At 40.7% G+C, this 24819-nt stretch overlaps 1 protein-coding gene across 6 annotated transcripts in view; it reads left to right on the forward strand.

Annotated features, from left to right (window-relative positions):
• Window positions 1-24819, forward strand: part of Armc3 (armadillo repeat containing 3) — a 111379-nt gene that overhangs the window by 20208 nt on the left and 66352 nt on the right. For all 6 annotated transcript variants that reach the window (XR_001783178.1, XM_006497537.1, NM_001271563.1 and 3 more), the window contains exons 3-4: window positions 16410-16527; window positions 19569-19694. Coding sequence is in view for 5 of the 6 variants with exons in the window: in XM_006497537.1 (XP_006497600.1) it covers window positions 16410-16527; window positions 19569-19694 (244 nt within the window). In the remaining variant the exon portion in view is untranslated. The remainder of the gene's footprint in view (window positions 1-16409; window positions 16528-19568; window positions 19695-24819) is intronic.

The following is a 24819-nucleotide window of genomic DNA, read 5'->3' on the forward strand; positions in this document are numbered from 1 at the left end:
GGAACTGAACAACACTTTACTCAATGATATTTTGGTCAAGGATGAAATAAAGAAAAAAATTAAAGACTTTTTAGAGTTTAATGAAAATGAAGCCACAACATATCCAAACATGAGACACAATGAAGGCAGTCATAAGAGGAAAACTCATAGCTGTGCGTGCCTTCAAAAAGAAACTAGAAAGAGAATACACTAGCAGCCTGACAGCACACCTAGAAGCTCTAGAACTAAAGGAAGCAAATTCACCCAAGAGGAGTAGACAGCAGGAAATAATCAAACTCAGGGCTGAAATCAACCAAGTGGAAACAAAAAGAACTATTCAAAGAATCAACCAAACCAGGAGCTGGTACTTTGAGAAAATCAACAAGGTAGATAAACCCTTAGCCAGTCTAACAAGAGGGCATAGGTACAGTATTCTAATGAACAAAATCAGAAATGAAAAAGGAGACGTAACAGAACCTGAGGAAATTCAAAACATCATCATATCCTACTACAAAAGGCTATACACAACAAAACTGGAAAACCTGGATGAAATGGACAACTTCCCAGACAGATACCAGGTACCAAAGTTAAATCAGGATCAGATTAATGATCTAAATAGTCCCATTTCCTCTAAAGAAATAGAAGCAGTCATCAATAGTCTCCCAACCAAAAAAAGCCCAGGACCAGAAGGGTTTAGTGCAGAGTTCTACCAGACCTTCAAAGAAGACCTAATTCCAACTCTCCTGAAACTATTCCACAAAATAGAAACAGAAGGTACTCATCCCAATTCGTTCTATGAAGCCACAATTACTCTGATACCTAAACCACACAAAGATCCAACAAAGAAAGAGAACTTTAGACCAATTTCCCTTATGAACATCAATGCAAAAATACTCGATAAAATCCTCCAAAACCGAATCCAAGAACACATCAAAATGATCATCCATCATCACCAAGTAGGCTTCATCCCAGGGATGCAGGGATGGTTTAGTATATGGAAATCCATCAACATAGTCCACTATATAAAAATCTCAAAGACAAAAACCACATGATCATCTCGTTAGATGCTGAGAAAGCATTTGAAAACTCTAACAACAGTCATGATAAAAGTCTTGGAAAGATTAGGAATTCAAGGCCCATACCTAAACATGATAAAAGCAATCTACAGCAAACCAGTAGTCAACATTAAACTAAATGGAGAGAAACTTGAAGCAATCCCACTAAAATCGGGGACTAGACAAGGCTGCCCACTTTCTCCCTACCTATTCAATATAGTACTTGATGTTCTAGCCAGAGCAATTTGACAACAAAAGGAGATCAAGGGGATACAAATTGGAAAGGAAGAAGACAAAATATCACTCTTTGCAGATGATATGATAGTATATATTAGTGACCCTAAAAATTCCACCAGAGAATTCCTAAACCTGATAAACAGCTTCAGTGCGATAGCTGGATATAAAATTAACTCAAACACATCAATGACCTTTTTCTACAAAAAGGATAAATGGGCTGAGAAAGAAATTAGGGAAACAACACCCTTCACAATAGTCACAAATAATATAAAATACCTTGGTGTGACTCTAACTAAGCAAGTGAAAGATCTGTATGATAAGAGCTTCAAGTCTATGAAGAAAGAAATTGAACATCTCAAAAGATGGAAAGATCTCCCAGGCACATGGATTGGCAGGATTAATATAGTCAAAATGGCTATCCTGCTGAAAGCAATCTACAGATTCAATGTAATCCCCATCAAAATTCCAACTCAATTCTTCACTGAGTTAGAAAGAGCAATTTTCAAATTCATCTGGAAAAATAAAAAACGTAAGATAGCAAAAACTATTCTCAACAATAAAAGAACCCCTGGTGGAATCACCATGCCTGACCTCAAGCTGTACTACAGAGCAATTAAAAACTGTATGATAAACTCAAGAAGAACGATGAACAAAGTGTGGACACTTTGCCCCTTCTTAGAATTGGGAACAAAACACCCATGGAAGGAGTTACAGAGACAAACTTTGGAGCTGAGACGAAAGGATGGACCACCTAGAGACTGCCATATCTGGGGATCCATCCCATAATCAGCTTCCAAACGCTGACACCATTGCAAACACTAGCAAGATTTTGCTGAAAGGACCCTGATATAACTGTCTCTTGCGAGGCTATGCTGGGGTCTAGCAAACAAAGAAGTGGATGCTCACAGTCAGCTATTGGATGGATCACAGGCCCCCCATTGGAGGAACTAGAGAAAGTACCCAAGGAACTGGGGGGATCTGCAACCCTATAGGTGGAAAACAATATGAACTAACCCATAGCCCCTGGAGCTTGTGTCTCTAGCTGCATATGTATCAGAAGATGGCCTAGCCGGCCATCAGTGGAAAGGAAGGCCCATTGGTCGTGCAAACTTTATATGCCTCAGTACAGGCGAATACCAGGGCCAAGAAGTGGGAGTGGGTCGGTGGGAGGAGCATGTGGGGGACTTTTGGGATAGCATTGGAAATGTAAATGAAATAAATACCTAATTAAAAAAAAACAAAAACAAAAAAACAAAAAACCTGCCTGGTACTGGTACAGAGACAGACAGGTAGATCAATGGAATAGATTTGAAGACCCAGAAATGAACCCACACACCTATGGTCACTTGATCTTTGACAAAGGAGCTAAATCCATCCAGTGGGAGGAGAAAATCCCAGCATTTTCAACAAATGGTGCTGGCACAACTGGCAGGTATCATGTAGAAGAATGTGAATTGATCCGTTCTTATTTCCTTGTACAAAGCTAAAGTCTAAGTGGATTGAAGAACCCCACATAAAACTAGAGACACTGAAATTTATAGAGGAGAAAGTAGGGAAAAACCTCAAAGATATGGGCACAGGGGGAAAATTCCTAAAGAGAACAGCAATGGCTTATGCTGTAAGATCAAGAATTGACAAATGGGACCTCATAAAATTGCAAAGCTTCTTTCTGTAAGGCAAAAGACACTGTCAATAAGAAAAAAAGGCCACCAACAGATTGGGAAAGGATTTTTACCAATCCCAAATCTGACAGGGGACTAATATCCAATATATACAAAGAGCTCAAGAAGCTGGACTCCAAAAATTCAAATAACCCCATTAAAAATGGGGTACAGAGCTAAACAAAAATTTTCAACTGAGTAATACCGAAGGGCTGAGAAGCACCTGAAAAAAATGCTCAACATTCTTAATCATCAGGGAAATGCAAATCAAAACAACCTTGAGATTCCACCTCACTCACACCAGTCAGAATGGCTAAGATCAAAAATTCAGGTGACAGCAGATGCTGTCAAGGATGTGGAGAAAGAGGAACACTCCTCCATTGCTGGTGGGATTGCAAGCTTGTACAATCACTTTGGAAGTCAGTCTGGAGGTTCCTCAGAAAATTGGACACAATACTACTAGAATATCCAGCAATACCTCTCCTGGACACATACCCAGAACATACTCCAACTGGTAATAAGGACACATGCCCCACTATGTTCATAGCAGCCTTATTTATAATAGCCAGAAGCTGGAAAGAACCCAGATGTCCCTCAACAGAGGAATGAATACAGAAAATGTGGTACATTTGCACAATGGAGTACTACTCAGCTATTAAAAACAATGAATTTATGAAATTGTTGGACAAATGAATGTATCTGGAGGATATCATCCTTAGTGAGATAACCCAATCACAAAAGAAGTCACTTGATATGCCTCACTGATAAGTGGCTATTAGCCCATAAACTTAGAATACCTAAGATACAATTTGCAAACAAGAAAATCAAGAAGAAAGAAGACCAACGTGTAGATACTTCATTCCTCTTTAGAATGGGAACAAAATACCCATGGAAGGAGTTACAGAGACAAAGTTTGGAGCTAAGACAAAAGGATGGACCATCCAGAGTCTGCCCTACTCAGGGATTCATCCCATAATCAGCCACCAAACCCAGACACTATTGCATATGCCAGCAAGATTTTGCTGAAAAGACCCTGATATAGCTGTCTCTTGCGAGGCTATGCTGGGGTCTAGCAAACAAAGAAGTGGATGCTCACAGTCAGCTATTGGATAGAACACAGGGCCCCCAATGGAGGAGCTAGAGAAAGTACCCAAGGAGCTGAAGGGGTCTACAACCCTATTTGTGGAACAACATTATGAACTAATCAGTACCCCCAGATATCGTGTTTCTAGCTACATATTTAGCAGAAGATGGCCTAGGCAGCCATCATTGGGAAGAGAGGCCCCTAGGTTTTGCAAACTTTATATGCCCCAGTACAGAGGGACGCCAGGGCCAAGAAGTGGAAGTGGGTGTGTAGGGGAGCAGGGCAGGGGAAGGATATAGGGAACTTTCGGGATAGCATTTGAAATGTAAGTAAAGAAAATATCTAATAATAATAATAAAGGAAACTGGAGAGAGCTTACACTAGCAGCTTGACAGCACACCTGAAAGCTCTAGAACAAAAAGAAGCAAATACACCCAAGAGGAGTAGACAGCAGGAAATAATCAAACTCAGGGCTGAAATCCACCAAATAGAAACAAAAAGAACTATATCAAGAACCAACAAAACCAAGAGCTGGTTCTTTGAAAAAATCAACAAGATAGGTAAACCGTTGGCCAGACTAACCAGAGGGCACAGAGACAGTATCTAAATTAATAAAATCAGAAACGAAAAGGGAGACATAACAGAAACCATGGAAATCCAAAAAATCATCAGATCTTATTACAAAAGTTTATACTCAACTAAATTGGAAACCCTTGATGAAATGATCAAATTTCCAGAGATATACCAGGTGCCAAAGTTAAAACAGGATCAGATAAACCATCTAAATAGTTCCATAACCTATAACGAAATAGAAGCAGACATTAATAGTCTCCCAAACAAGAAAATCCCAGGACCAGAGGGGTTTAGTGGAGAGTTTTATCAGACTTTTAAAGATCTAATACCAATACTCTTCAAACTATTCCACAAAATAGAAACAGAAGGAACACTACTCAATTCATTCTATGAAGATACAATTACGCTTATACATAAACCACACAAAGATCCAACAAAGAAAGAGAACTTCAGACCAAACTCCCTTATGAGCATTGATGTGCAAAAACAATAAAATTCTTGCCAACCGAATCCAAGAACACATGAAGATGATCATTCACCATGATCAAGTAGGCTTCGTTCAAAATATGAAAATCCATCAACATAATCCACTACATAAACAAACTCAAAGGAAAAAAAAAACACATGATCATTTCATTAGATGCTGAAAAGGAGTTTGACAAAATTCAGCATTCCTTCATGTTAAAAGTCTTGGAAAGATCAGGAATTCAAGGCCTATACTGGAACATAGTAAAAACAATATACAGCAAACCAGTAGCCAACATCAAACTAAATGGAGAGAAACTTGAAGCAATCCCACTAAAATCAGGGACTAGACAAGGCTTCCTACTCTCTCCCTATCTATTCAATATAGTGCTTGAAGTTCTAGCTAGACAATTAGACAACAAAAGGAGGTGAAAGGGATACAAATTGGAAAGGAAGAAGTCAAAATATCTCTATTTGTAGATGATAATATCATATACGTAAGTGACCCCAAAAATTCCACTAGAGAACTTCTATAGCTGATAAACAACTTCAGCAAAGTGGCTGTATATAAAATCAACTCACACGATTCAGTAGCCTTCCTCTACTGAAAGGATAAACAAACTGAGAAAGAAATTATGGAAACAACACCCTTCACAATAGTCACAAATAATATAAAATACCTTGGTGTGCTCTAACCAAGCAAGTGAAAGATCTGTATGACAAAAACTTCAAGTCTCTGAAGAAAGAAATCAAAGATCTCAGAAGATGGAAAGGTCTCCCATGCTCATGGATTGGCAGGATTAATATAGTAAAAATGGCTATCCTGCCGAAACCAATCTACAGATTCAATGCAATCCCCATCAAAATTCCAACTCAGTTCTTCATAAAGTTAGAAAGAGCAATTTGCAGATTCGTTTGGAATAACAAAAAACACAGAATAGCGAAAATTATTCTCAACAGTAAAAGAACTTCTGGGGTAATCACTATCCCCGACCTCAGGCTGTACTACAGAGCAATAGTAATAAAAACTGTATGGTATTGGTACAGAGACAGGCAGGAAGATCAATGGAATAGAACTGAAGACCTGGAAATGAATCCACACACATATCGTTACTTGATATGGTTACAAAGGAGCTAAAACCATCCAGAGGAGAAAAGACAGCATTTTTAACAAATGGTGTTGGCTCAACTGGTAACATGTAGAAAAATGCAAATCGACCCATTCTTGTCTCCTTCTACAAAGCTCAAGTCCAAGTGGATCAAGGACATCCACATAAAACCAGATACACTGAAACTTATAGTGGGAAAAATGGGGAAGAACACATGGGCATAGTGGGAAATTTTCTGAACACAATGGTTTATGATCTAAGATCAACAATAAACAAATGGGACCTGATAAAGTTGCAAAGCTTTTGTAAGGCAAAGGACAGTGTCAATAGGACAAAAAAGGCAACCAAGAGATTGGGAAAAGATTTTTTTAATTAGGTATTTTCTTCACTTACATTTCCAATGCTACCCCAAAGTCCCCCAAACCTTCTCCCCACATGTCCCTCCCTCCCCCACTCCCACTTCTTGGCCCTGGCATTCCCCTGTACTGAGGCATATAAAGTTTGCAAGGCCAATGGGCCTCTCTTTCCAATGATGACCAACTAGGTCATCTGATAGAAATGCAGCTAGAGACACAAGCTCCAGGGGGGTACTGGTTAGTTCATATTGTCCTTTAGCTCCTTGGGTAATTTCTCTAGCTCCTCCTTTGAGGGCCCTGTGATCCATCCAATAGCTGACTGTGAGCATCCACTTCTGTGTTTGCTAGGCCCCGGCATAGCCTCGCAAGAGACAGTTATATCAGGGTCTTTTCAGCAAAATCTTGCTAGTGTATGCAATGGTGTCAGCATTTGGAGGCTGATTATGGGATGAATCCCTGGGTATGGCAGTCTCTAGATGGTCCATTCTTTTGTCTCAGCTCCAATCTTTGTCTCTGTAACTCCTTCCATGGGTGTTTTGTTCCCAATTCTAAGAAGGAGCAAAGTGTCCACACTTTCGTCTTCATTCTTCTTGAGTTTCATGTGTTTTTCAAATTGTATCCTGTATCTTGGGTATTCTAAGTTTCTAGGTTAATATCCACTTATCAGTGAGTAATATCATGTGAGTTTTTTTGTGATTGGGTTACCTGACTCAGGATGATGCCCTCCAGGTCCATCCATTTGCCTAGGAATTTCATAGATTCATTCTTTTTGATAGCTGAGTAGTACTCCATTGTGTAAATGTAGCACATATTCTGTGTCCATTCCTCTGTTGAGGGGCATCTTGGTTCTTTCCAGCTTCTGGCTATTACAAATAAGTCTGCTATGAACATAGTTGAGCATGTGTCCTTCTTACCGGTTGGAACACCTTCTGGATATATGCCCAGGAGAGGTATTGCTGGATCCTCCTGAAGTACTATGTCCAATTTTCTGAGGAACCGCCAGACTGATTTCCAGAGTGGTTGTACAAGCTTGCAATTCCACCAACAATGGAGCAGTGTTCCTCTTTCTTCACATCCTTGCCAGCATCTGCTGTCACCTGAATTTTTGATCTTAGCCATTCTGGCTGGTGAGAGGTGGAATCTCAGGGTTGTTTTGATGTGCATTTCCCTGATGATTAAGGATGCTGAACATTTTTTCAGGTGCTTCTCAGCCATTCGGTATTCCTCAGGTGATAATTCTTTGTTTAGCTCTGAGCCTCATTTTTAATGGGGTTATTTCATTTTCTGGAGTCCACCTTCTTGAATTCTTTATATATATTGGATATTAGTCCCCTATCTGATTTAGGATAGGTAAAGATCCTTTTCCAATCTGCTGGTGGCCTTTTGGTCTTATTCACAGTGTCTTTTGCTTTACAGAAACTTTGAAATTTTATGAGGTCCCATTTGTCGATTCTCAATCTTACAAAACAAGCCATTGTTGTTCTATTCAGGAATTTTTCTCCTGTGCCCATATCTACGAGGCTTTCCCCCACTTTCTCCTCTATAAGTTTCACTGTCTTTGATTTTATGTGGAGTTCCTTGATCCACTTAGATTTGACCTTAGTACAAGAAGATAGAAATGGATCAATTCGCATTCTTCTACATGTTAACCACCAGTTGTGCCAGCACCATTTGTTGAAAATGTTGTCTTTTTTTCCACTAGATGATTTTAGCTCCCTTGTCAAAGATCAAGTGACCATAGGTGTGTGGGTTCATTTCTGGGTCTTCAATTCTATTCCATTGGTCTACTTGTCTGTCACTATACCAGTACCATGCAGTTATTGTCACAATTGCTCTGTAGTACAGCTTTAGGTCAGGCATGGTGATTCCACCAGAGGTTGTTTTATCCTTGAGAAATGTTTTTGCTATCCTAGGTTTTTTGTTATTCCAGATGAATTTGCAGATTGCCCTTTCTAATATGTTGAAGAATTGAGTTGGAATTTTGATGGGGATTGCATTGAATCTGTAGTTTGCTTTTCACAAGATAGCCATTTTTACTATATTGATTCTGCCCATCCATGAGCATTGGAGATCTTTCCATCTTCTGAGATCTTCTTTAATTTCTTTCTTCAGAGGCTTGAAGTTCTTTTCATACAGATCTTTCACTTCCTTAGTTAGAGTCACGCCAAGGTATTTTATATTATTTGTTACTATTGAGAAGGTTGTTGTTTCCCTAATTTCTCTCTCAACTCTTTATCCTTTGTGTAAAGAAGGCCATTGACTTGTTTGATTTAATTTTATATACAGCTACTGCACTGAAGCTGTTTATCAGGTTTAGGAGTTCTCTGGTAGAATTTTTAGGGTCATTTATATATACTATCATATCATCTGCAAAAAGTGATATTTTGACTTCTTTCTTTTCAATTTGTATCCCCTTGATCTCGTTTTTTTGTCGAATTGCTCTGGCTAGGACTTCAAGTGCAATGTTGAATAGGTAGGGAGAAAGTGTACAGCTCTGTCTAGTCCCTGATTTTAGTGGGATTGCTTCCAGCTTCTCACCATTTACTTTGATGTTGGCTACTGGTTTGCTGTAGATTGTTTTTATCATGTTTAAGTATGGGCCTTGAATTCCTAATCTTTCCAATACTTTTATCATGAATGGGTGTTGGACTTTGTCAAATGCTCTCTCCGCATCTAAAAAGATGATCACTTGTTTTTTTTCTCTTTGAGTTTGTTTATATACTGGATTACGTTGATGGATTTCCGTATATTGAACCATCCCTGCATCCCTGGAATGAAACTTACTTGGTCAGGATGGATGATTGTTTTGATGTGTTCTTGGATTTGGTTAGGGAGAATTTTATTGAGTATTTTTGCATCGATATTGATAAGGGAAATTGGTCTGAAGTTCTCTATCTTTGTTGGGTCTTTCTGTGGTTTAGGTATCAGCGTAATTGTGGCTTCATAGAACGAATTGGGTAAGGTACCTTCTGCTTCTATTTTGTGGAATAGTTTGTTCAGAACTGGAATTAGATCTTCTTTGAAGGTCTGATAGAACTCTGCACTAAACCCTTCTGGTCCTGGGCTTTTTTTGGTTGGGAGACTATTAATGACTGCTTCTATTTCTTTAGTTGATATAGGACTGTTTAGATCATTAACCTGATCCTGGTTTAACTTTGGTACCTGGTATCTGTCTAGAAATTTGTCCATTTCATCCAGGTTTTCCAGTTTTGTTGAGTATAGTATTTTTTAGAAGGATCTGATATGTTTTGGATTTCTTCAGGATCTGTTGTTATGTCTCCCTTTTCATTTTTGATTTTGTTAATTAGGATGCTGTCCCTGTTCCCTCTAATGAGTCTGGCTAAGGGTTTATCTATCTTGTTGAGTTTCTCAAAGAACCAGCTCCTCGTTTGGTTGATTCTTTAAATAGTTCTTCTTGTTTCCACTCGGTTGATTTCGCCCCTGAGTTTGATTATTTCCTGCTGTCTACTCCTCTTGGGTGAATTTACTTCCTTTTGTTCTAGAGCTTTTAGGTCTGTTGTCAAGCTGCTAGTGTGTGCTCTCTCTAGTTTCTTTTGGAGGCACTCAGAGCTATGAGTTTCCCTCTTAGAAATGCTTTCATTGTGTCCCATAAGTTTGGGTATGTTGTGGCTTCATTTTCATTAAACTTTAAAAAGTCTTTAATTTCTTTCTTTATTTCTTCCTTGACCAAGGTATCATTGAGAAGTGTGTTGTTCAGTTTCCACATGAATGTTGGCTTTCCATTATTTTTGTTGTTATTGAAGATCAGCCTTAGTCCATGGTGGTCTGATAAGATGCATGGGACAATTTCCATATTTTTGTATCTGTTGAGGCCTGTTTTGTGACCAGTTATATAGTCAATTTTGGAGAAAGTACCATGAGGTGCTGAGAAGAAGGTATATCCTTTTGCTTTGTATGTTCTGTAGATATCTGTTAAATCTATTTGTTTCATAACTTCTGTTAGTTTCACTGTGTCCCTGTTTAGTTTCTGTTTCCATGGTCTGTCCATTGATGAAAGTGGTGTGTTGAAGTCTCCCACTATTATTGTGTGAGGTGCAATGTGTACCTTGAGCTTTACTAAAGTCTCTTTAATGAATGTGGCTGCCCTTGCATTTGGAGCATAGATATTCAGAATTGAGAGTTCCTCTTGGAAGATTTTACCTTTGATGAGTACAAAGTGCCCTTCTTGTCTTTTTCGATAACTTTGTTTTAGAAGTCGATATTATTTGATATTAGAATGGCTACTCCAGCTTGTTTCTTCAGACCATTTGCTTGGGAAATTGTTTTCCAGCCTTTCACTCTGAGGTAGTGTCTGTCTTTTTCCCTGAAATGGGTTTCTTGTAAGCAGCAAAATGTTGGGTCCTGTTTGTGTAGCCAGTCTGTTAGTCTATGTCTTTTTATTGGGTAATTGAGTCCATTGATATTAATAGATATTAAGGAAAAGTAATTGTTGCTTCCTATTATTTTTGTTGTTTGAGTTGGCATTCTGTTCTTGTGGCTGTCTTCTTTTAGGTTTGTTGAAGGATTACTTTCTTGCTTTTTCTAGGATGTGGTTTCTGTCTGTGTATTGGGTTTTTTTCTGTTATTATCCTTTGAAGGGTTGGATTCGTGGAAAGGTAATGTGTGAATTTGGTTTTGTTGTGGAATACTTTGTTTTCTCCATCTATGGTAATTGAGAGTTTGGCTGGGTATAGTAGCCTATGCTGACATTTGTATTCTCTTAGTTTCTGTATAACATCTGTTCAGGATCTTCTGGCTTTCATAGTCTCTGATGAAAAGTCTGGTGTAATTCTGATAGCTCTACCTTTATATGTTCCTTGACCTTTTCCCCTTACTGCTTTTAATATTCTATTTTTATTTAGTGCATCTGTTGTTCTGATTATTATGTGTCAGGAGGAAATTCTTTTCTGGTCCAGTCTATTTGGAGTTCTGTAGGCTTCTTGTATGTTCATGGTCATCTCTTTCTTTAGGTTTGGGAAGTTTTCTTCTATAATTTTGTTGAAGATATTTGCTGGCCCTTTAATTTGAAAATTTTCATTCTCATCTATTCCTATTATCCGTAGGTTTGGTCTTCTCATTGTGTCCTGGATTTCGTGGATGTTTTGAGTTAGGATCTTTTTGCATTTTGCATTTTCTCTGATTGTTGTACCGATGTTCTCTATGGAATCTTCTGCACCTGAGATTCTCTCTTCCATCTCTTGTATTCTGTTGCTGATGCTTGCATCTATGGTTCCAGATTTCTTTCCTAGGGTTTCTATCTCCATCGTTGCCTTACTTTGGGTTTTCTTTATTGTGTCTACTTCCCTTTTTAGGTCTAGTATGGTTTTGTTCATTTCCATCACCTGTTTGGATATGTTTTCCTGTTTTTCTTTAAAGATTTGTAACTCTTTAGCAGTGTTCTCCTCTATTTCTTTAAGTGAGTTATTAAAGTCCTTCTTGATGTCCTTTACCATCATCACAAGACATGCTTTTAAATCCGGGTCTAGCTTTTTGGGTGTGTTGGGATACCCAGGTTTGGCTGAGATGGGAGTGCTGGGTTCTGATGATGGTGAGTGGTCTTGGTTTCTGTTAGTAAGATTCTAAATTTGCCTTTCGCCATCTGGTAATCTCTGGAGTTAGTTGTTATAGTTGTCTCTGATTAGAGCTTGTTCCTCTTGTGATTCTGTTAGCCTCTATCAGCAGACCTGGGAGACTAGCTCTCTCCTGAGTTTCAGTGGTTAGAGCAATCTCTGCAGGCATACTCTCCTCTTGCAGGGAAGGTGGACAGATATCTGGCATTCGTACCTGACTCCTGGCAGAAGATGAAGGCCTGAAACAGGGCTTGTCCCAGAATCTGTGTAGCTTCTCTAGTCCACACTCTCACCTGCGCAGAGTAGTCTCAGCAGGATCCAGGAACCAAGATGTCTCCCCCAAATGCTGTGGCAAAGCCCTCCCTGGCGGGGTGGACACCTCTCCTCTGGCAGGGAAGGTGCCCGGGTGTCTGGAGCCTGAAAGAATGTCTGCCTCAGAAGCTCCATGGCTTTCGCCTGTCCCAGAAGCTGTTAGCCTCTGCAGTCCACACTCTCACCTGGGCAGACCAGTCTTGGCAGAATCCGGGAACCCAAGATGGCTCCCCCAGATGCTGTGGCCGGGAAAAAAGCTTTACCAATCCTACTTCTGATTGATGACTAGTATTCAATGTATATAAAGAACTCAAGAATTTAAACTCCAGAAAATCAAATAACCCTATTAAAAATGGGGTACAGAGCTAAACAAAGAATTTTCATCTGAGACACATCAAATGGCTGAGAAGCACCTAAAGAAATGTTCAATATCCTTAGTCATCAGGGAAATGCAAATCAAAACAACCCTGAGATTCCACCTTACACCAGTCAGAATGGCTAAGATCAAAAACTCAGGTGACAGCAGATGCTGCTGAGAAGAGGAACACTACTGCATTGCTGGTGGGATTGCCATCTGGTACAACCACTCTGGAAATCAGTTTGGCAGATTCTCAGAAATTGGACATAGTACTACATGAGAACCAAGCTATACCACTCCTGGGCATATACCCAGAAGATGCTCCAACATGTAATAAGGACACATGTTCCACCATGTTCATAGCAGCCTTATTTATAATATCCAGGAGTTGGAAAGAACCCAGATGTCCTTCAACAGAGGAATATATACAGAAAATGTGGTACATTTACACAATGGTACATTCACACTCAGCTATTAAAAATAATGAATTCATAAAATTCTTAGGCAAATGGATAGAACTAGAAAATATCATCCTCAGTGAGGTACCCCATAGCAAAAGAACACACATGGTACACATTCACTGATCAGTGGATATTAGCCCAAAAGGTCTAAATAACCAGGATTCAATTCACAGACCACATGAAGCTCAAGAGGAAGGAAGACCAAAGTGTGGATGCTTCAGTCCTTCTTAGAAGGAGAACAAAATACGCACTGGAGCAAACATGGAGATAAAATGTAGAGCAGAGACTGAAGGAAAGGCCATGCAGAGACTGTCCCACCTGGGGATTCATCCACATACAGTTACCAAACCCAGACACTATTGTGGATGCCAAGAAGTGCATGTGGAAAGGAGCCTGATATGGCTGTCTCCTGAGAGGTCCTGCCAGAGCCTTTCAATTACAGAGGTGGATGCTCACAGACAACCATTGGACTGAGCTTGGGGTCCCCAATAGGGGAATTAGAGAAAGAACCGAAGGAGTTGAAGGGAATTGCAACCACACAGGAAGAACAACAATATCAACCAACCAGGCCCCCAAGAGCTCCCAGGGACTAAGCCATCAACACAGGTGTATACATGGCTCCAGGTGCATATGCAGCAGAGGATGGCCTTGTCATGCATCAATGGGAAGAGAGGTCCTTGGTCCTATGAAGGCTCGATAGATGCCCCAGTGTAGGGGAACTGAGGGTGGGGAGGTGGGAGTGGTTGGGTGGGTGGAGGAACACTCTCATAGAAGCCAGAGGAGGGAGGATGGGATAGGTGGCTTCAGGGGGTGTGGGAAAACGGGAAAGGGGATAGCTTTTGAAATGTAAATAAAGAAAATATCAAAACAAAACAAAACAAAACAAAAAAACCTTTGTTCTGGAGCTCGAGATAGCTTGGCAGGTAAAGAGGCTTGCCTCCAAGTCTCAGGGTTGATGCCGAAGAACCAACCACAAGGTGAAAGGAGAGACTGAATATTATTCACTGACTACCTCAAATTGCCTTCTGACCTACACATACACGCTGTCCCATGTACCCCCCAAAATGCAATAATTAAATGCAGTAAAAAAAAATTTTAAAGTTTTTTCTATAAGTTGCAAGAGATAACAAAGTGTTAAAGAGAACTAGATAATGGCTGATGGAATCAGACTTTTCTCAGTGTACTAATGGTCATTTGCTTGGCATCTATTCCCTAGAAATAGCTGGTAATGATTTTTGTTTCCATTCATTGTTGATCTATTAATTAAAATGGGCTAATAGAGGCAGCAAAAGTATTAATATGGTTAAAACAGAAGTTTTCCTAACTTCTCATTGGTCAGGGATGTATTGATATATGCAGACATAGTTTGTAGATCTACGCTATTTTCTCATGAAAGAAACAGAATCAGAGAACGTTATGTCTTGAACGATCTGCCTTCTCCCTCCTTAAATGTGACTAAAGGGTTGCTTGTAGTGCTTTAAGAAAATGCTGAGTTCTTGTGAAATGTTGGGTGAACGAATGTCTAACAGGAAGTACTCTCCAAGGCATTTCTAAGTATAAAACAGATAAGCAGTGACGAAGCAATAGGCTGTGGAGCCACATTGCCTGGATTTGAATTCCCACTGCAGCATCTACTTATGCGCATTTGTACGTTGCGTACATTCCCAGACCACTACCTGGCACAAGGAGACTGTGATGATACCAGACTCGCGGGGAATACTCATTCCCTACAAGGAGCATTAGATAATCTCAGGTGCTTAGAGCGGTGTCGAGCTCTAGGCTCCACTCCGAGTGCCCCCAGAGCCACATGTGAGTCAGATAGACTAGTGTATTCCTACAACATCAGCACTCCAGAGCCTGAGGAAAGAGCTTCATTACCTTAAGGCCAACTGGAGCTACACTGTGAGATTCTGTCTCGAAAAGGAAGAACGGAAAGCAAAGCCAAGAGCGCAAGCTTGGCCTTTGAGTGCCATGTTGGAAGGGCAGAAGCAGGAACATTGCTACCTCTGAGGTTCTTCCAGAGGGTGGTTTCTCTTGGTTGTGTTCCCTTCAGAGATTGGAGACTGTCTCTGCATGCCTCTGGTTTCTCAGCAGACTGGCCTTTCAAAGCAGAACTTAGCCAGAACCCTTCTCCTTGCTTTCATTCTTTCTGTCTGTAGTCTTGGTGCACCAATCATTTTATACAGAGCGTGACATTGTTATTTCACAACAAGCTTGCTGCTGACTGACGACCTTGTGGGGAAGCAGATGAGCTGTGTGATTACAACTCGGCATTATTTATCCAATAGTGTGGCATTCTTTTACAGCCATCGTTTTATTCTCAGCACCTTTTTAAATTTAAAAAAAAAATTACTCTAATGCTATAGGCCCTGCAGGAGAAACAAATACCACACCAAGTGCCTCTGCTGGCGTTTCTACGGAAGAACTGCTCTGTCTAGTGTAGCTCTATGGTCCCCATCTTCCTTTATGCTTTTTATAATCTATCCCACCTTGTGCCTAATGATGACTGGAAGGCACAGTAACATATCTGAGTGTTGAGTAAACCTCCAGGAGTGAGTAAGTAGCGTTTACTTATCACTCTGTTCCAGCGGATCTTGATGTTCTCTACTTCTTCAAAGACCACAGTTAGAATGACGTTCTCACAAGTTAGTCACCTGTTTACAAGATGCGCTTTCTAAAATATTCAAATGCTAATTTAGATTTAGTGCTGTACAGTCTGACTTAGCTTCTTTGGAGACTGAGGCAGAAGGGTTGCTTCAGTTTGGGAGTTCAAGGCCAATCTGGACAACACTGTGGAATCTGAGCCCCCTTCCCTCCCACGATGTTAATGCATCAAATAAAAATAATTAAAGATGCAAAATATAAGAGGTATATGTGACCCATATCAGGAAAACAATCAATAATCAATTAGAGGAAATAAAATAGGAAGCTAAAAAAATTCAGTTACCAAAAAGAGAAGACAGAAAAAAGAGAGAGTAGAGACAGATAGCAAGATGGTCAATAGATATCAACCATATTAATAATCATACTAGATTATTGGTTTCCTTTTTAAACAGGAACTTTGCAGCATACTTACAGAGCAGTGACCACATCCTTTTGTAAGACTGCAGCGTCTTTAAATTTTAAGCCACTGTTAATTTTGATGTGACAGTTACATGAACCTAATTACTTTTCCTTTTTCTCCTTCAGTTTGACCCAATCACAATTGAAAGCAAAAAGGCAGCCACTGTGGTGCTGATGCTCAAGTCTCCAGAGGAAGACATCTTAGCCAAAGCCTGCGAAGCCATCTATAAGTTTGCTCTGAAAGGTTTGTTCTTTTGGTGTTAAACTTTCTATCTCGTTTCTGTATAGTACTATATATATATAATAATATACATACCAGGTGCTCTGATAAGAATAAATGCCACAGAAGCAAAAAGAGCAGTTAGATAAACTTGCATTGGATCATACCCAAAGTATAAGACAAATATCCATGTGTACAATGTTGATATAAGAGTTAAACTGAAGGCGGCCCCACCCCTTCCTCCCTGCTCCCTTCCCCACTGGCCCCTTTCACTCAGGGTATTCTCCATTTCCACTTTGTTCTTCTACCCCCTCCTTTTCCCTCCCAGCCTCCTTTGCCCAGGCTCATTGGCCCTTCCTAATTTCCTCGGCTTTACCGCCCATTTTCATGCTAATTTTGTAATTTCATCTTCCTTTACAGCTGAATAAAATTCCATTCAAATAAAATTTAAATGATCAACAGGGACAGATAGTTGTATTCAATTAAAAACCAAAACCAAAACCAAACTGTATGCTGCCTTGAAGAAAGATCTTTAGAATATTAAGGCGCAAATAAAAGGTAAAAAGATATCTCATGAAAGGACTAATCAATATAAACATGGAGTGATTATATTAATATAAGAAAAATAAATAGTAAAAGGAGCCAGAGGTCATTTCATTATGATAAAGAGGTCAAATAATTTAACGGCTGCAGAAAATCTTCTGTATCCGTGGACTGAATAGAGACTACTCCAAATGCGTAACGCTGGCATTCAAGGGAAGAAAAGCGTCCACAGATGGTCCCAGAGAGAGAATTCAAGACCTTTCTCTCAATAAATGAAAGAATAAATAGACAGTAAGTCTAAAAAAATGGAAGATTTGACCATCAATATTAATGAATTTAATCTGTATTGACAGAAGTCTGGCGTGAACATTATTTCTCGGGAATAACTTACAGAGCACTCACCTCAGTAAACTGTGTTCTGAGGCACAAAACAAGACTAAACATATTTCAAGGGATTCTAAACTATTCAAAATGTATCTCCATACCATGGAGAAATTACATCAAAAATCAATATTCTAGCAAGCAAAACCCTTCTGTGCTGTTCATGAGTGAAAGAAAACGAGGGATAAAAGTAGAAAATAATTATAAAACTTTGTAGAATGTTGTTAAATGAGCGTTCAGATAAAAATGTATCGCACCATGTTAGAAAGCAAGGTTTAGGGTCAGGGTGGCTAAAATGCTGACTGAGTTCAAATCCCTGGAGCCCATGTAAAAGCCATGTGCCTCTCACTTCTATTCAAGTGCATGCTCTCAAATGTCAAACACACACACACACATACACACACCACACACACACACACACACACACACACCACACACACACCACACACACACCACACACATACACACACCACACACATACACACACCACACACATACACACACCACACACATACACACACCACACACATACACACACCCCTACACCCACACACCACACACACATGCACACACATACACACACACACACACACACCACATACACACACACACACACACACATACAAACACGCACACACTTTTTTTAAAGTTCCAAACCAGCAGCTTCAGCTTTCTTTTTAAGAAAGGGCAATGGTAAAGGAAGGATTAACCCCAAGTCAGCAGTAACTATAATAGATGTCTAAGAAGAAATGAAAGGAACAGAAACCAATTATAAAGAGCAAGCCGAAGCCATGAGCTGGTAAAAAGAGAAAATGAGGAATGTATGCCTCTTGAATGTATGGAATTTGTTTAAAACAACAACAACAAAAAAGACAAAACAAAACAAAAACAAAAATCAAACCCCAGCAACTTAAATCCAACAACTGAGTTTCATGCCAAGATCCCACAATTTGTTTAACTCTGAAAAAATTAGTGAAATTATGAAATATTGAAATTATGAAATAGGCAGAAAAATACATCAAAAATATGGACACTAGACCTTCAGAAGCTGTAAATATATGCTGTTACCTGGCTAGGAAAAATAAGATTTCAGGCATAAAAGTTGCTAATTAACCGACTTTGAGATGAGATGATTTCCAGGTGAGGGCAACACAGTCTCAGAGATCCTGACTGCTGAAAGGAGTGGGCAGGAGGCTCAGAGCCAGAGATGTGGTGGGCAAACAGGCCAGAAATACGTGGTTGGTGACTTTGAGGGAGGAAGGTGCCCACAAGCCAAGGAATGCTGAGAAGAAACAGGACACAGACTGGAGTACAGTTCAGTGGCTTAGCATTCGCTCAGCTTTCATGAGGTCCTGGGTTCCATTCTCACCCCACCCCCAAGAAAGACCAGGGAGAGAAATGTCGTCTCATGGAGCTTTCGGGAGAAACATAGATGATCACCTTGCCATCCACTTGGCTTTTACCTGTGGTCTATTTCAGATTTCTACCTTTCTGACCCAAAGATAAAAACTTCACTGTTTTCAGACACAGACTTTGTGGAGTCGATTAAAGTATCTACAAGAAAATAATACATCTTTTTTTAAATGGATAAAAGCATGATCAAAGGGCTAGAGGGATGGTTCAGCAGTCAAGAGCACTTGCTGCAGTTATAGAGGACTTGGGCCCAGTTCCCAGAACACACATCTGGTGGTTCACCACTGGCTATAACTCTATTTCCAGGGTTTGTGCCCTCTTATGACTTCTGCAGGCACTATACACACACACACACACACACACACACACACACACACACACACAGTGCACAGACATATATGCAGCAAAACACTTATACAAATAAAATAAAAATATTTTAAAACCCACAAATTTTATATACAGAGAAGCATAAGGATGTCTGGGATGCTGTGACAATATTAGGACACCGCTCTGAGCTGGCCTGTTGTGAGTTCAGAGCTGAGGATGAGCCTGTGAACATCAAGGGAAGACAGAGCAGTGGATACACTGGGGGCCGGAGCCTGCAGGATTTTTCTGAGAGAAATTGAAGAGGGCTATAAAGGGCAAACGAGAGGGAGGTGGCACAGGTCAAAGCTCACTGCACCAAAGGTATTCATTCATGCGTGGTCTTGTTTTACCCGTGGTGTCAGGTGAGGAGAATAAAGCAACTCTCCTTGAACTTGGAGCTGTGGAGCCTTTGACCAAACTGCTCACCCACGAAGACAAAACTGTAAGAAGAAATGCTATGATGATCTTTGGTATTCTGGCTTCTAACAGTGAGTAACAATGCTTCAAAATGAACAAACTCTCCATCTTTCAAGTTTAATTTTAAGGGATTTGTCTAAGTTTTATTCAAGCCAACTTTAATATTAGCAAAAAGGGGGGAGTACAGTGTAACTAATGATTTCATATTCTTTTTAAAGATATGTTTGTTGAATGTTGCACCTGCATGTGAGTGTAATAGCCTGTGAAGGCCAGAAGAGGGCGATAGAGCTCCTGGAGCTGGAATTAGTGGTGGTATGTGCCTGCACACATGTCAGTTAAGGCCTCGATATCAATTTCCTAGTGGATGAAACTCACAGCAGTGTTTTGATAAACTGTCTTTTATAAAACTGACTATTGCTTGTATTTTAAAAAAAGTTGTATTTACTTTTGAATCAGATTCAAATATTTTTATATATTTAGAAATGTGGCATTATAGTACCAGCTAAAATGGTCTTGTGGCTTTTAGAACAGCAGTTTGTCGGACTCATGCCAACAGAGGCAGCCTACGACTGTGAACGGGACGTATCTGTTCAGGCACAAGTCACAACTCTGTGTTTCAGGGTAGTTTTTGAATCACAAACTTTGTAACTTAGGAAAAAGCTTCAAAAATATATGGCGCCAACAACTTTGTAAATACAAAAAAAAAAAAAAAAATCAATGATACCCTTAATGTAGAATGAATCCAACCAGACACAAACCGGAGTCTCCAAGTTACAGAATGTGGCTGAGTTTATCACTTTGTCCCTTGCCGAGGCCTCTCCTGGGTACAGCATGGATTCTTCTTTTCCTGTCCCCAACCAACAGTTTTTCTAGATAATTGAATGATATGCACATATATTTAGATTTTCAATTACTGTTTTTCTGTTTGTTTTTTCTTTATTTTTCTTTTTTGCCCATTCATCTATAATCTAACATTTATTTCTCGAGAAACTCTCCAAATTGTTGGTGAAAATTCTCAGCTCAGGAAATATAAGTGGCATTTTATGGGTTTCTAGAGGATTTTGTGACTCTAAATTACTAAGAATTAGAAGATGGAGGGATGACTCAGTAGTTAAGAGTACATACTGCTCTTGCAGAGGACCAGAATTTCATTTCCGGCACGCACACTAGGTGGTTCATAACTGCCTATAACTCCAGATTAAGGAAGGTCTATGGCCTATGGCCTCCTCTTGCACAGGGACACACACACACAAAATTAGAAAAAAAATTAAAAATTTTAAAGGAATATTTTCAAGTGTGTGTGTTAATTGAGAGATTCTCTGGGACCTCCCTATAGCCTGGGTGTGGTTGGTGCTAAGAGGACACAGGCGATTTGCTTGCCCAGTGAGGAGAGTGTTGCTGCCCTCAGGGTTCTAGAGAATACCTGGCTCTCTGCTGTAATGATTAAGGATGACAAATCCAGAATGCATATCTGGTGTGACGACCTATGATGGTATAATGATTCCATGCATTCGATTTTTAAAAAGCAATTATTTGAATTAATTGCTTTGTTATTTGATGATGGAGCTAACACATGGCATCCCTGGCTGCTTGGCAAAATCTCCTTTTCCTGGAAGAATCAACATTTTTCACAGCTATAACTCCGCTTCTCACACGTGTCCTAGAAAATGTGGATAGAGATGAGCAAATAGCCTCTGAACCCTAAGGAGTCTTGCCTCCAGGCTAATCTGTAAACAATCGCACCTCCACACTGCCCAGTTACAGCATCCTTGGCATGTCTAACAGCAACAATGTATGCTCCTTGGAATGCATGTCTTCCTGTGACTTTCACACCCCTGGAACCACTGTGCTCACAGCAGATGAATTGATGGGTCACCAGAATTCTGGCTGCGGAAACTTCCTGTGGGAGACAGAGCTCCCTTCCACAACCTCCTCCTCCTCCTTTTTCTGTTTCTTCTCCTCCTTCTCCTCCCCCTCTCCCTTCCCTGTTTCCTTTTCCCCCTTTCCTGCTTTTTCTTTCCCTGCTTCTTCTTTTCCACTTCCTCCTCCTCCCCCTTCCTCCTCTTCTGGAAGTTACTGAGCTGTGTGTCTGTGCCAAGCTAAGGTGACTCAAATAGACATTGAAATTACTTTACTGGACCTCCTTTTTCAGCCAAAACACAGCTGCCGCCCCCTCTGTCTCCTGCCAGTTTATATTTAATTCGTTGAGAACACATAGCAGACGCAGTGACTGTTGTCAGCTCCAGAACATCCACCAGAGACCCTGGGTCAGGTGTTAGACAACCTCACAAAACAGCACCTTGGGTCCATCAGAGCCACCCCAGGTAGATGGTGCTGTAAAGAGGTGGAAGGTCAAGAATGAATTAAACGGTAAAACCAGCACATGTAGTTGAGAAAGCAGTCAAGCCTGACAGAGCAGTGCCCACTTGTACTCTCAGTACAGGGGAGGTGGAGGCAGAGGAATTGCAGTGAGTTTGGCCTGGCCAACATAATGAATTCTAGCCCAACTGGGACTATAAAGTGAGACCCTGTCCAAAATTTAATACAATTGAAACAGGTCTGATGAAGTTAGAGCAGGTATTAAAGTCACTGACAGATCTGCCTCAACCAGAAATCATAGGTAGCACCCTGCCTAGTCACCCTGCTTCACCTGGTCCTGGCTTGGGTCAGAATTTCTATCCAGCTGCCGTAATGGAATAAATGCACAGTTGAAAAAGAAGGAACCAAGACTAGCACTGTGTTCTGAGCAGCTTGCCTGTTATTTTTTGCTGATTTAACCTCAGGAAGAAGGGGAGAGGACTCTTTGAACAATCCCGTGTCAAAGCAGAATAATAAATTCATCAATTAGGTCACCAATACAGAGTTGCATTGAGCAAGAAGCATCCATCAAGCAGGGAGGAGAGGGTCAGTGGATGGGATGGACCCACAGAGTGGTTCCTGCGCACCTCTGGTCACTTGGTCTATATGTTTTGGCGTGAGACTATCCGATGAAGACTGTTAGCTTGGTTAGACAAAATAAGGTGTGGCATCACCGTGAGGCCACAAGGAACATGCAGCTACGAGCTTTTCCTGTGACTGCCAATCACACAGAAAGAAAGCAATTGGAGAGTGTATATGCACCACCATGGCTCACCTTATGGTCAGGAGCACTTCAAGAAGTTCTGAAGTGCAGAAATGCATAAAGCTGCTTTTTATATATACACAGGGGAAAGTGCTTGAATAGCTACAATCCCAGAAATCATAAATAGGCTTTTTTTTATTAGATATTTTCTTTATTTACATTTCAAATGTGATCCTGAAAGTTTCCTATACCCTCCCCCACCCCGCCCTGCTCCCATACACACCCACTCCCACTTCTTGGCCCTAGCGTTCCCCTGTGCTGGGGCGTATAAAGTTTGCAAGACCTAGGGGCCTCTCTTCCCAATGATGGCCGACAAGGCCATCTTCTGCTACATATGCAGCTAGAGACATGAGCTCTGGGGGTACTGGTTAGTTCATACTGTTGTTCCACCTATAGTGTTGCAGACCCCTTCAGCTTCTTGGATACTTTCTCTAGCTCCTCCATTGGGGGCCCTGTGTTCCATCCTATAGATGACTGTGAGCATCCACTTCTGTGTTTGCCAGGCCCAAGAATAGCCTCACAAGAGACAGCTATATCACGGTTCCTTCAGCAACATCTTTCTGGCATATGCAATAGTGTCTGGGTTTGGTGGCTGATTATGGGATGGATTCCCGGGTGGAGTAGTCTCTGGATAGTCCATCCTTTCGTCTTAGCTCCAAACTTTGTCTCTGTAACTACTTTCATGGGTATTTTGTTCCCTATTCTAAGGAGGAATGAAGTATCCACAGGTAGGTCTTTCCTCTTCTTGATTTTCTTGTGTTTTGCAAACTGTATCTTGGGTGTTCACACATGGACTGAGAGGCAGGTTTTGCCAGTTCCCTAGGCCTGACCCAGGGGAGGCTTTGCCAATTCCCACAAGGCACTGGGTCCTTATCAATAACATACATTCAGGATTTCCTCTGCTTCCCACTGCCCACTACCTCGGGACATTGCACTTGTCTGGCCACAGACAAAGGCTGCTTTATTTGCTGGACCTTCACCCACTTGCAGCAGAAACAGAGAAATCCGAAGTTCTGACACATTGAAGAAAAGCCACACCTCCACATCCCACAGGAAAAGGTGCTCAGTGAATGACAAAGGACACGAGGATAAAGGAACCAAACAGAGAAGTTGCAAAACTGAAAAACAGCAGCATCTTCCTTTTTCCTCAAAAAGCTGGAGTTAAGTCAAGGAGCAGGGGGCAGGGAGGTACCTGTCTAGCCTTAGTCGAGCAGACCACATAGAAGTGAACTTCAAACACCAATACATTTCTAAGTACTTTTGACATCTCCTATAAGTGGAATGTAAGCAATCAGGATATATCAGTTAAAATACATTAAAATAATTGTTTGCATTCTGCACAAACTTATGAAAATTAAACTTAAAAACAACCTTTAAATGGAGAAACTAAGTGACTGCAGGTTCCCATCTCCTTCTGCTATCCCTACAACATAAGCTAAGCCTCTAGGGAAACTGAGGAAGAGCCAGAGGACCAGGACACCTGCGACAAAATATGGTCTTCTAGACATGACAGGGAAGTGGCTCCAATGAAATCTCAACAATATGGTTTCCTAAAAAGGACCTTGCATAATGACAACAGTCAACGTGCCAGTGTGGATGGGGGAATCCACGGCGTTCCATCCTTAGATGAAGAGCTACAGAGAGAAGATGAATTAGGGACAAGCTTGAAAGGTGTACATGTGAGTGATGGAAGGTTGTACACACACACACACACACACACACACACACACACACACACACACACACACACACACAGAGGCAGGGGGAAGGAGGATATGGAAGGAACTGGAGTGGGGGGAAGGGTGGAAATGATATAATATGGCACTCAGGTATAAACATTTCAAAACAGAATTAATATAATAAACAAGTAAGGGTACTGTAAGCTAGCTTGGCTGGTGTGTTCCAGGTCTATCTGGCATGTTGCTGCTACCGTGCTTTGTGTTGATAAAGAGGCAGAGGCTAGTGGAGTAAACTGCCCCGAGGATGAAACCTGCCACCTCCTTCTTCCATGCTTAAACCTCAACATTTTATCTGTGAAGTTAGGCAGAAGCACCTGTCTCCTAAGGAAATACTTT

Source organism: Mus musculus, chromosome 2, assembly GCF_000001635.26.
Source record: "Mus musculus strain C57BL/6J chromosome 2, GRCm38.p6 C57BL/6J".
In the NCBI taxonomy this organism is placed as follows: domain Eukaryota; kingdom Metazoa; phylum Chordata; class Mammalia; order Rodentia; family Muridae; genus Mus; species Mus musculus.